The sequence below is a fragment of the Astyanax mexicanus genome, chromosome 1 (assembly GCF_023375975.1).
Source record: "Astyanax mexicanus isolate ESR-SI-001 chromosome 1, AstMex3_surface, whole genome shotgun sequence".
In the NCBI taxonomy this organism is placed as follows: Eukaryota; Metazoa; Chordata; class Actinopteri; order Characiformes; family Acestrorhamphidae; genus Astyanax; species Astyanax mexicanus.
In genome coordinates this window covers 114,597,937-114,611,358 of record NC_064408.1, presented here as the reverse complement: position 1 = coordinate 114,611,358, position 13,422 = coordinate 114,597,937, and the positions used below count along the sequence as shown (strand labels likewise).

Below are 13,422 nucleotides of genomic sequence, written 5' to 3'. Positions count from 1 at the left end.
TCTGTTCCCTTAAATAAGCTGCTGGTGTATCTACACCAGTGATGGGAGTAACAGTGTTGAAATAAACGGTGTTACTAACGCCGTTACTTTTTTCAGTAACGAGTAATCTAACTAATTACTCTGACTGTAACTATAACACTGTTACCATTTCCGACACCCCGTTACTGCACGTTACTTTAGCCGCTCAATGAACTTTTTTTTACTTTGCGCATACAGACAAAAGTGCATGTATGTGTGTGAGTCACAATGGAGGGGAGGATGAGATAAACCAGGGTTTCTCAACCGGTGGGCAAACTCAAACTCAAACTCGCGGCCCGCAGAATGATATTTTGTGGCCCGCAACTTGAAATTAAATTTTAGAAAGACGCACCCTCTCCCCGTCCACCAGCACAGCTCATCCTATTCATTTCAATAGAGAGAGCCGCTGCATGAGCACAGCCCCGCCCTCTGACAAAAAAGTTCCGCTGTGTGTGATACAAGCCTCACACACACAGAACAGCTGCTTTCAACCACGGAGGAGAAGCTGAAAACGAATTTATAGAACAATAGATCACAGTGAGGTTCATAAAAAAATCTTACTAAACGCAATAGTAACGCAATAGTTATTTTAACTGGTAACTAGTTACTTTTATAGTGGAGTAACTCAGTTAGTAACTCAGTTACTTTTTCAAAGTAACGTGCCCAACACTGATCTTCACAACGATAAGACGCAGGTCAGTATTTTTTGCTGCGACGCCAAAAACGCTGAGCTGTTAAGATACGAATGCGCCAAAGTCAGAGCTCACCTGACTCTTAAAGGGAATGACAACTGGCACTCTGATTGGTTTATTTTACGTTACTCCCAAAACACACCCATTATTAAATAAGATAATTAATTCATGCCTTTTGAGCATTTTGAGCTTTGCAAGGCGTAGTTTTTATGCCCTTATGATACCAAATACACTCAGACATGCCCTAAATCCAGCTGCACAATATGCATTTGACTTATAGATCGCAAAATAGGACTCTAAACGAAAGAGAACCTGCCCTCTCATTGGTCATTTGTGGCTCACAAGAAGCTCCACATTCTCATCTGATCAAACCTACATATAAATTACTATGCAGCCTTAGCACCAAGTCTGTCTATTAGTATTTTTATTGTAAAAGTAAAAAAAAAATAGCTATAATTAAAAAACTACATAGGTAGAAGTCTGTCCCCAAAGGTTAATGTTGGGGTTTGTCATTGCAACACTCTGAGAACTCCATAAATTTATTTTTCTGTTTCTTCTCTAAAGGAGTTTGAGGTTCTGGCTAAAATCCGGCTCCTCCAGTCGTCCTGCAGAAACAGCACTTTCCGATCAGACGAGTCGTTTTTGCACTGGTACCACAGTGTGCCTACGCTGACCGAGGAGGAGAGGTGAGCGCTGAAGTGTGTCTTTATTATTTTCTTTATCTTTCACATAATCTGTATACGGACATGGTTTATGACATTCTGTGTCTGCTGTGATGCAGCTACAGACTGTCCAATCAGATTGAGTCTCACGGTGACCCAAGTCCTGGACGAGCTCTGCACCCGACGGTGGTCATCACAGAGTGTCCTGAGTAAGTTCCCACTCACACTCAGCCAAAGCCTCACTCACACACTCACTCACAAACACACACACACAGCAAACAAAGCAACGAAACACTCCCAGCACTTCTAAACCTCCATCCTGTGCATACACTCCACTCCTGCATGCTGCCATAAATCATAACTGCCTTTTAACATTAGAAATAAACTTGTGAAACATATTAGCCACAAGTTTAGCTATAAGGTTTTAGTACAATATAAGCGAGTATAGCTACACAATGGGTAATATCAAGAACATAAAAATGATAACAATTGTGCCCATACAGTGTACTCTACACCAGCATGCCAAAAGTCATGGCATAGCAGTATGTAAATTCATAGTGGCATATGATCAGCATGCTTACGGCAAAGTGATATAAATTATGGGAGTTGACTGTAGGAGCTAGATGGACATCACAAGTTGTGTGGGCGTTTGACATGTGTCATAGAAGGCATTACCACCCACGGTGGACAGCTCAGTGCAGTGGGTGCTAATGATTGTGACTGGCAGCATCTGGCCAGAATTGTCCATGCAAACACCACACTCATATCTTGCAGGTCAGTGCAGCATTCTTTATCATTTAAGTTTTGGGACACGATACTAGTCCTGTTTCTTCAGTAGAAGTAGATTTTTGATTAGATAAACACATGTGAACTTATTATCAAAATGCCTAATGCCAGGTGTGGTTTAGAGGGGTATAAAGCCCCCCACTACTGAGATGTGAAGCAGTGAAACTGTTTTCTTTGGAATTATTGAATGATGGAGCTCCATTCAGTACTTTTGGTATGATTTGGGTAGTTAGGGACGTGGTGGGTCATCCTGATCTCACCAGTTCTCTTGTCACTAGGTGCAATAAAATCTTCACAGCTATATGTTCCAAAACTTAGTCGAGAGCCTTCTTTCAGCAGTAGAGACAGTTACTCCAAAAATCACTAGTATGCAACATGTGCTGATTCTTCTAGATTGTATGTATTGTTACAGTTGTCACCATATTAAATACTGGTGTTGCAGTTTTTGCAGCGAGCATTTTCACTAATGCTCGTCTTAAAGCCCCACTAGAATTTCCTTGATTTTTGATCTTTTTAAAGAAGTAAAATTACAGCTTGAAACTCACTGCAGCGCTGCATTGAGGTGTAATAGGAGGAAAAGCGGTGCTCTTGTGTCTGTGCCGGAGCTCCTCTGAGCTCAAACCAGACTCTGTAAGTTTTCCGAGGCGGCCGCAACCAACGCTAATGAGAACTGCGACCTGCTTTCCGACCTTTAGTCGGAACAGTTCTACAAGGACTGCTGGTTCATTCTTTACAAACTAACATACAGACACTCTGGCAGAAGCTGGAAAGAGACCGAATATGTCTGTGAAAGCCAGAAAACGAGAAAGAGAAACTAATCCGCCTGAAATATTTATTACACTCTACAACTGTAGGGGGAGCCCACGAGCACAAAATCTCAATCCTACCTAGTGGTGCTTTAAGTAGGGTTGTGCCGACCAAAATGTAAAAAAAAAACATTGGAGCCTGTTTTCAATACTTTGCATGAAATGCGCAGAAACGCACCAAATGAGGAGAGCAAGTTAAAAACTCCTGCGACTGTGCTCTGGCGCACACAAGCAGAGAGAGCACACAGAAACCAGGGGAACACGTTCACGATGATTCTTCAAATTGATTGCTTCAAAATATGCTCACTGTTTGTTCCAACAATATGCAGAAAGATGGAGTATCTCATGGTGACAGTATGAGAATAAGATTAGTCATGTCCACTGTTAAATAAATACGTTGTGTGAGAATAATTATTATTATTATTTTTTTTTTTTTTTGTTACAATTTAGAAAAAGTACAGTTTGGGTGTCGTAACTGAATTCAAAGTATTCTATCGTTACTGGTATTGCAAATTTAAAAATGATACCCAGCCCTAGTCTTATAAAATTATGTAAAATAATCCAAAACTGCTGAACTACACCTTGTTCAAAACTGCATTATACTGTTATTCATTGAACCTGTAGTATAAGTAAATGAGGCCTCTGGACTGAACAGTTTTAACAGCAGTTGCAGCAGTTTTAAGGCTCTGTCTTTACTAAGACTGGGCAGTATATGCAGTGTATGCAGAAAACCATATGTATGTGCGTGTGTGTTGATATGTGTGTGTGTGTGTGTGTGGTCTGCAAAGCCTTTCTGCTATTAGCTAGAGCCCTTTGTTCAGAGACTGTGGCAGTTTTCTGTCTGTTCAGGATAAATCCTGTAAACAGCGCATGCTGACGAGCCGCCTCGCTGAGTGCAGTTTGTGACAAATTGGATTGTTCTGTCCTCCATTTATTCTCTCTCTCCCTTCTTTCCCTCCCTCCCTCCCTCTCTCTCTCTCTCTCTCTAAGTGCCCTCTCTACTGTGACAAGCGTTGATGCCGATGGAATATTTGACTTCCCTTCACCTGTCAATCACTTGCTTTCAAAGCTCGCCAAGGTAAAGACCAGGATGTTCACTGCATCACACTGCATGCAGATCATTAAAGACTCATCCCTCTGATCAAATTCTGGTATTTTTTTTACAAAATCTTTACTAGGAGTGCATCAAACATTTAAAAGATTTCACAGAAGGCCAAACACGTTTCAAGTTCAATAATAGTCTTATATTTAGATCAGTAGTGCTATTTTAATCATACATTTACTTCAGCCGTGCTCTTCTAGGTACAAATGTATCTAGCTAGCCATAAATTGTCATAAAATGTCATTAATTGTCATAATATTGTCATACAGCTGAACTTTTCTAATTGTAGAATACATTTAAAAAATCCTAGAGTTGTTAGAGTAAACACTGTACTGTAAATTAAAATAAATTAATCTTTGTTCAGTATAAATTATTCTGTCTTTTCACCTATTTGGGCAAAAAGTCATTAGTATTTGGTAGGGGTGGGAATCGATTACTATCTCACGATTCGATTCGATTCCGATTTTGGGGGTCACGATTCGATTCAAAATCGATTTTTGATTCAAAACGATTTGAATTATAAAAATTTCTGCTTCTGGCTTATGAATCTTATTGAAAAAAAACCCTCCATAATATACACTGGTCCTGGAGCAAGTAATGTGTTACAAAAACAATAAAATGTGCAGGAATGTGGGTCCTCAGTGACAGAGGAATCACTGGGATATCACAATGACGTTAATGAACAATAAATAAATAATAAATAACACTGCTTTATTATAAGGCTACTAGCGGTGGTGTGTAGGTGACGCTGCTGGGCTGATGTGATGATAGCAGTGGAGCGCTAAAGTTCAGGAGCAGCTGCTGATTAACTAGTTAATTTAAGGTCGTTGTATTTCTTCAGAAAGGGGGCAGGAGGTGGAGAAATTAATTCATATTGTCCATTCCTTAATTCCTCTGTGATGAGGAGCTGAAATTAGCTCTGATTAGCTTATTTTATTTTTCCGTTCCGCCTTAAATGCTGCAGCCCGCAGCCACCTGTAGCGTTATTTAAGGTGGAACTGGAAAGTTAGCTTGTTAGCTAGCTAACAGTTACTGAAACTAACTACTAGCGATCTTTTTTATGCTTGTTATGAAGCATTCTGCCATAAAACATTAAAACTACACGTTAATCTAAGGTAATATAGTGCTTGTTCTGCCATCTTACCGGTGATTCTCAAACACCTACTACGCTCTGTGTGGGTCTGGAAGACCTCGGTTTGAAGGGACAAGCGGGTTGCCAGGTCCAACAAAAATACCCAGCCCAAAATCAGTCCAAAACCCGCCCCTCAGAATCGATTTTGGGACATTTTAAATCGATTCTGAATCGTAGTAAATGAGAATCAAGATTCTTATGTGAATCGATTTTTTGGCACACCTCTAGTATTTGGTATATTAGTATGGTATTATGGTATATTTCGTTGCTGTCCAATGAAAAACACTTATCCCCATTTTTGTCAATTTGTTATTTACTACATCTTTTAAACAGACAATCTGTCCCTATCACTGTGCCAAAATTTCTTGATGAACGGACCAATAGAAACTCTTCAAAATTACCTGAAATAAACTCTTTTTACATTGACTTCCACTGAAAGTTTAGAAGGTTTTTTTTTGTCTTTTCTGTAAAGTTGCTATTTTGGAGCTAAGTGTTTTTCATTGGACAGCAACGATTTATGGTTGCCAAATATTATATATTATTAAAATAGTCAGTGCATGTCTAGTCTTTTTTAAACATAATTTCTGACTCATTCATCCTGCCATTAAACATGGTTGTTCTTAAAAATATACAGAAGAGCAAGATCATCAACAATTATTATTAATTTTTGATAACCTTGCTCTTCTGTGTCTTTTTATCTCCTTTCGCCTCCATGGACCACCTTAAGTTCTTGTTTATGATGTCAGTAAGTATCTTTACCGTTACCCCTCTATTACCACAACCTGTTATTTTCAGCACATGAAATCCCCCTCCGTCTCCTGTCTGGATGTTGATTCGTCCCCACCGCCCAATGACCCCACCCCCTCTGCACTGACCACACCCACTGTCGTCAAATCACATCGCCGTTCCGTCTCCTGTGGCAACGCTCCCTCCACTGCCTCCCCGGGGGCGGGGCCGGACATGAGAATCGTCAGGATACGGATGGAGTTGCACGATGGGAACTTGTATCGGAGCATTCTGGTACTGCCTCACCACACCTGCATGAATTTAAACACATAAATAGTTAAAGAGCAGTAAATAAAATTAATAAATTATAATTTATGCCTGAATCATTTTCCACCTTTATCAGTATGTAGTTGATCAGATAATGTTTCTAAGGTTTGCTGCTTTAGCCGTGCACTGGTTTTATGAGTCTAGCATTGCTAAAAAGATGTGAACGCTTATGCTACATCCCCAGTTAGCATCATGCAATGCCTTAATCATCATCACACACAAGACAAACCCCACTGAGATGGTACAGTAAATATAATAGTCTTATATTTAGATCAGCAGTGCTATTCTAATCATTCGTTTACCTTAGCTGTGCTCTTTTATTGTCATACATTTACCTAAGCAAAACTTTTCTAATCATAGAATAGAATTAAACAATACTGATGTTAAAGAAAACATTGTAGAGTAACTTAAAATAAATTAGTCTTTGTTCGGTATGAATTATTCTGTCTTTTCAGTATAATTCAGTATACATTTTTTAGCATTGCTAAAAAGCAGTGAAAGCTTATTCTACATCCCCAGTTAGCATTGTGCAATGCCTTAATCACAAACCACACTAATATAGTACAGTAAATATTATAGTCTTATATTCATCATCAATAGTGTTATTTTAGTAGATCAGTAGTGCTATTTTAATCATACATTTTCTTTAGCTGTGATAATCTAGGAACAAATGTATCTAGCTTGCTACCTCAGCAGTGCTATTATTGTCATAAATTTACCTAAGCAGAACTTTTCTCATCATAGAATAGAATTAAACAATCCCAATGTTAAAGAAAACATGGAAGAGTTAAAATACTAAAATACTTAAAATAAATTAGTCTTTGTTTGGCATGAATTATTCTGTCTTTTTGGTATAATTAGCATCGTGCGATGCCTTAATCATCATCACACAAACGACAAACCGCACTGAGATGGTGCAGTAAATATAATAGTCTTATATTTAGATCAGTAGTGCTATTCTAATCATACATTTACCTCAGCTGTGCTTTTCTAGGTACAAAAATGTATCTAGCTAGCTACCTCAGCAGTCATACATTTTCCAGAACTTTTCTAATCATAGAATAGAATTAAATAATCCTAATGTTAGAGTAAACACTGTAGTGTGACGTAAATTAAATTTGTTCCGTATGAATTATTTTGTCTTTTTATTTTAATTCGGTATCAATTTTTCAGCACTGCTAAAAAGCAGTGGAAGCTTATACTGCATCCCCAGTTAGCAATGCCTTAATCATCATCACACACAAAAAAAAACACCCTGAGATGTCTTATGCAATGTTTGCACTGCAAAAAAAGTCAGGCCAACTTGAACATACAAAACACAAAGGGGAAAAATTTAGAGCATTTTTTGCAGAAAATGATAAATGGCTAATATAAAAACATGCAGAGCTTTCAGACCTCAAATAATACAAATAAACAAGTTCATATTCATAAAGTTTTAAGAGTTCAGAAATCAATATTTGGTGGAATAACCCTGGTTTTTAATCACAGTTTTCATGCATCTTGGCATGCTCTCCTCCACCAGTCTTACACACTGCTTTTGGATAACTTTATGCCACTTCTGGTGCAAAAAATCAAGCAGTTCACTCTTCCTCTTGATTATTATTATTATTAATCAATAATATAATATAAATTATTATTCCAGAGGTTTTTTATTTGGTAAAATCCAATAAACTATTTTTTTCCCAGAGCTGTACATCTATACATTTAAATTTTTGTTCATAATAGGCAGAGAGAGTCCATCTAGAAAAGTGTTTTCACACTGCAAATGAACCAGACCATAGTTCAGTAGATCCAGAGAAAAGACTATTTTACAGTGAGAGCCCCTCTGGTGGCCAAGCACGACACTGCCCCTGCTAAAAAACGAGTAAAACTCAAACAATTCAGCAGCAGACGACACAAATAAAGAAATAAAGACGTATTATGACTGGGGGCTGTAACACAAGCAGAGCTGCCTGTTTAGTGAAGCTCTGCTGTTTCAGCAATGCTAAATTAGTAAAGCTGTACACAGTCGGCTGATCTGCATCTTAAAGCGTGATCAGATTTTCATTTTTATTTCAGTTAATGACATTTCTTGATAGATATTTGTTTTGCAGTGGTTTTTGCTTATGATAAAAACTCTGCTTGACTGATCGACTGCACTGGGGGAAATTGTGCAAATGAGATTTTTCCTGAACTGGCAGTATCTAATATCATGCTAATAAAAACAATATTTCACTGCGCCATCCTAGTCCTAATGGAGGAGTTGTTGTGTGGAGCTGTTGCTGCTGAATGTAATACGGATCACTCATTTCTCTATTTGCTTTCATGCTTTCTGCTCTGCATCGCCTCAGGTCACCAGTAACGACAAAACTCCCACTGTAATCAGCTCCGCATTAGAGAAGCATAACCAAGACCCTCGAGAGGCCTCCAAATACGAGCTCATCCAACTGCTTCCAGACGGAAAAGGTACACTCACACCTCTTCCCCTTCCTTCACATTCTTTCCAGTTCATGATCAGGGTGATAGATTAGCAAAAATGTGCTTTCCAGTACTGATACCTGATAGCGTCCAGTCATTGTTAGCTATAACCCCAAATCAGAATCAGAAATCAGACACTTTCTTATATTTACTTTGATGCATATTTGATTGCAGACAGTATAAACCCAATATATTTAATATATCTGTTATTATACAGCCATTCCTGCATTTCAGGTCTACAACACAGTCCAAATAAATGTGAATTTAGCATTGTGTGATTGGTTTAAGCACAACAAAACATTGTTTGTACGGAGCCCCTAATGTGACATAGTGTAAAAAAAAAATCGACTAATTACAGCATGGGAATGAGATCCTAATGTGTGGGAACAAGATAATTAAAAAGTGGGAACAAGATAATTAAGGCCTAATCACGACTTATTAATGTGTGGGAACTAGTTAATTAAGTCATAGCCATTACGATCCTTTTGTTTCACAGCCAAAAGAGCAAGCAGCTCTCAGATGTTGTGAACAATATGACAGTCTGAGGAGGGTAAACTGTCTGCATCTGAGCCAATCAGCTTTTAGTATGCAAATTAAGAGCCTTATACTTATACCATGAATTATTCCATGTCTCACTGAGAGAGACTCCAAACTATCTCCATAATTCATTCAGAGATGAAAATAAAAAGAAATCAATTCACTTTCCATTTTATTACTAAAGGTTATCATTGGATTCAAGGAGCTTTGATGTAATAATTTGTTTATTTATGGCATTAATTTACAGAAAATCAAGATTTATTATTCTCTGGCAACGACTCTATGAATTTGTCTCGTTCTCACGTCTTAATAAGTCATGGCCACGACTTAATTATAACATTCACATTCATTGCATTATGATTTTGTTCCCACGCTTAAATGAGTCGTGCATTTTTTTCAGGATGTCAACGTTGGGGCTTCATATGAAACGCATTGATATGCACTGAAAAATGTTGCATAGTGTGCCTTTAAACAATGTTTTGGCGCTTCATGATTTGGATACCAAGCTATGAAGTGTTTCAGGTCTTATTGTGTCCCGTTCTTTCTGCAGACATGTATTAAGGTATGAAACAGTTTGGAGTTGTCACATTTTTCCACAAATTGTCAAATTGTCCACACTTTCCCTACTGGAAAAAGATCACGACTGCAGGGAGGCCAGTTTAATACCTGTGCCTTCTTCTTGTGCAGACATGCCTTTGTAATGTGTGCAGCATGTGGTTTTGCATTGTCTTGTTTAGTGCTGGGCGATATGGGAAAAATCGATAGGGAATTTGTTATATCACAATAACGATATCACATTTGAGTATGTTTTCAGTTATTCGTCGAAAAATATGACAAAATAATATCATTGCTTACTTTTTCACAACTTTATTTCAAAGTGACATTAAACCAAACTTTCACAAATGAGAATTACTATCTTTTAGTGCAGCAATATATACAGTTGTGGTCAAAAGTTTACATACACTTGTAAAAAAACATAATGTTATGGCTGTCTTGAGTTTTCAATAAGTTCTACAACTCTTATTTTTCTGTGATAGAGTGATCGGAACACATACATGTTTGTCACAAAAAACAGTCATAAAATTTGGTTCTTTCATAAATTTATTATGGGTCTGCTGAAAATGTCACCAAATCTGCTGGGTCAAAAATATACATACAGCAACATTAGTATTTGGTTACATGTCCCTTGGCCATTTTCACGGCAACTAGGCGCTTTTGGTAGCCATCCACAAGCTCCTGGCAAGCTTCAGGTCGAATGTTTGACCACTCTTCTTGACAGAATTGGTGCAGTTCAGCTAAATGTGATGGTTTTCTTGCATGAACCCGTTTCTTTAGCACTGTCCACATGTTCTCAATGGGGTTTAAGTCAGGACTTTGGGAAGGCCATTCTAAAACCTTAATTCTAGCCTGGTTTAGCCATTCCTTTACCACTTTTGATGTGTGTTTTGGGTCATTGTCTTGTTGGAACACCCAACTGCGCCCAAGACCCAACCTTCGGGCTGATGGTTTTAAGTTTTCCTGCAGAATTTGGAGGTAATCCTCCTTCTTCATTATCCCATTTACTTTCTGCAAAGAACCAGTTCCACTGGCAGCAAAACATCCCCAGAGCATAATACTACCACCACCATGCTTGACAGTAGGCATGGTGTTCCTGGGATTAAAGGCCTCACCTTTTCTCCTCCAAACATATTGCTGGGTGTTGTGGCCAAACAGCTCAATTTTTGTTTCGTCTGACCAGAGAACTTTCCTCCAGAAGGTTTTATCTTTGTCCATGTGATCAGCAGCAAACTTCAGCCGAGTCTTAAGGTGCCTTTTCTGGAGCAAGGGCTTCTTTCTTGCACGGCAGCCTCTCAGTCCATGGCGATGTAAAACACGCTTGACTGTGGAGACTGACACCTGTGTTCCATCAGCTTCCAAATCCTTGCAGACCTGCTTCTTGGTGATTCTTGGTTGACTCTTGACCATCCTGACCAATCTCCTCTCAGCAGCATGTGATAGCTTGCGTTTTCTTCCTGATCGTGGCAGTGACACAACTGTTCCATGCACTTTATACTTGCGTATAATTGTCTGCACAGTTGCTCTTGGGACCTGTAGCTGCTTTGAAATGGCTCCAAGTGACTTCCCTGACTTGTTCAAGTCAATAATTCGCTTTTTCAGATCCACACTGAGTTCCTTTGACTTTCCCATTGTAGCTTTTGTAGCTGAGTCTAATCACTGGGTCAAATGAGCCCTATTTAAATGGGCTCATGAGAAGTCAACAGCTGTAGTCAATCAGAATCACTTACAAGAAGTGAAGAGGCCATGACATGAAGCTAATTTGATTGACACAACTCGCTACATCACCAAAATTGACAAATTTTGTTGCTGTATGTATATTTTTGACCCAGCAGATTTGGTGACATTTTCAGCAGACCCATAATAAATTTATGAAAGAACCAAATTTTATGACTGTTTTTTGTGACAAACATGTATGTGTTCCGATCACTCTATCACAGAAAAATAAGAGTTGTAGAACTTATTGAAAACTCAAGACAGCCATAACATTATGTTTTTTTACAAGTGTATGTAAACTTTTGACCACAACTGTATGTATCAAATGAAAACAGATGAGGTAGATGCAGTAGCTAATTTTTTCAAAATTATACAGGTATTTAAATTGAAATATCAAAATAAACTCAATTAACGTTTTTTAAAGTGTCCGTCAAATAATGTAAAGCAGCATCATGTCGCAAAACCACATTATAAAGCATTTTTGTGAAGATTACTTTAATATCACTTATATAAACCAAGCTTATACAAAGTGACCACGGCAATATATTTCATCGTAGCCTACTTTATATATTTGCATGAATAATTGATGAAATTACTGTAGAAACGATAGGGAGGACAGAAGGTAAGGTTGAACAATGCATGACAATTTTAGAAAAAAAAAATCAGTCTTGAAGGCACCATGTGTTGCGCTCAGTGCACTTTGTACTGAGACAACCGCACATCAACACAGACCCTGTCTTTTTGGACTTTTTGCTGATATCAGTCTTGATGATTCTTCTTTTGTCATTTTTTTGTCTTTTTTTTATTTTTTACAAAAGCAGAACATGTACAAAGAGCACAATAAATATTTATGATAGAAACCCCTCCAAAATAAAACTAAATAAAAAAAAAATAGCAAGTAAAATGTAGCCCAAAGAAAAAAACCTACAAAAAAAATAAAAATGGGTGGTCCTTTTAATCTTCTATTTATATTTTAATTAAATTTTTTATGGCATTTATCTGACACTCTTATCCAGAGTGACTTACAAGGTTATTTCCAGAGGTGGAAAGTAATGAATTTTTTACTCAAGTTACTGTAATTGAGTAGATTTTATGAGTAAAATGCCCCGCCCTGCCGGAGAGAGCTGTCAGCTTTCAAAACTTCCACATCAAACCTGAGAAAGCATGTGGTGGTAAGTACTTTTATCATTAAACAATCTGCTTAAATGTTAAAAAAAATATAGCAGTTGAAGCATAGCAACGGCATGTTTAAAAAATAATAATGAACTGTAAAACTATAAAAAATACGGTTTTAAGTCACCTACATGACCATAACTTTTTAACAGTAAAGAAAAAAAATGGATCATAGAAACCTATGCCAATTGTTTTATGGGATGGTCTGAACAAATACTGCCTGAAAGGTCCAAATTATTATGTGGAATAATTTACATCAAAATCAATATTTTACATCAAAGAATTAAAAGTAACTATGTAACTTTTAATCAAAGTACATTTTAAATTGAGTACTTTTTACTTTTACTTGAGTAGAATTTTACCAAAGTAAAGGTACTTTTACTTAATTACAATTTTTCAGTACTTTTTCCACCTCTGGTTATTTCTGTTACAGAATTGGGTCAATATATTGTGTTAAGGGTCTGCCCCAAGGATTCTTATTGGTATAGTGCAGTATAGTCACCCAGACCGGGAATTGAACCCTAGTCTCCCACATGATGTGGTAGCTCACTGGCAGGTAGTGGGGTTATCCACTGCACCACACCAACCACCAAGATTATTCCAGGAAAGATCTGGAATACTGACTCATCTGACCACAATACATGATTTTCCATCTGAGATACATCTAAGCCCAGAGAATTTGCCGATTCCTACTTTTTAAAATATGTAGCAGACAAAACAGGTAATTGGATCT

General features: G+C 37.7%; 1 protein-coding gene across 3 annotated transcripts in view; it reads left to right on the top strand.

Annotated features, from left to right (window-relative positions):
• The window catches only part of rgl2 (ral guanine nucleotide dissociation stimulator-like 2), a 65,216-nt gene that overhangs the window by 47,633 nt on the left and 4,161 nt on the right, over positions 1-13,422 (top strand). For 2 of the 3 annotated variants that reach the window (XM_022668648.2, XM_022668649.2), the window contains 5 exons: positions 1,275-1,396; positions 1,492-1,581; positions 3,955-4,042; positions 5,994-6,218; positions 8,582-8,696. In XM_022668648.2, coding sequence (XP_022524369.2) covers positions 1,275-1,396; positions 1,492-1,581; positions 3,955-4,042; positions 5,994-6,218; positions 8,582-8,696 — 640 coding nt within the window. Of the gene's footprint in view, positions 1-1,274; positions 1,397-1,491; positions 1,582-3,954; positions 4,043-5,925; positions 6,219-8,581; positions 8,697-13,422 lie in introns of those variants that run through there. The other variant, XM_049464787.1, reaches the window with a different exon arrangement.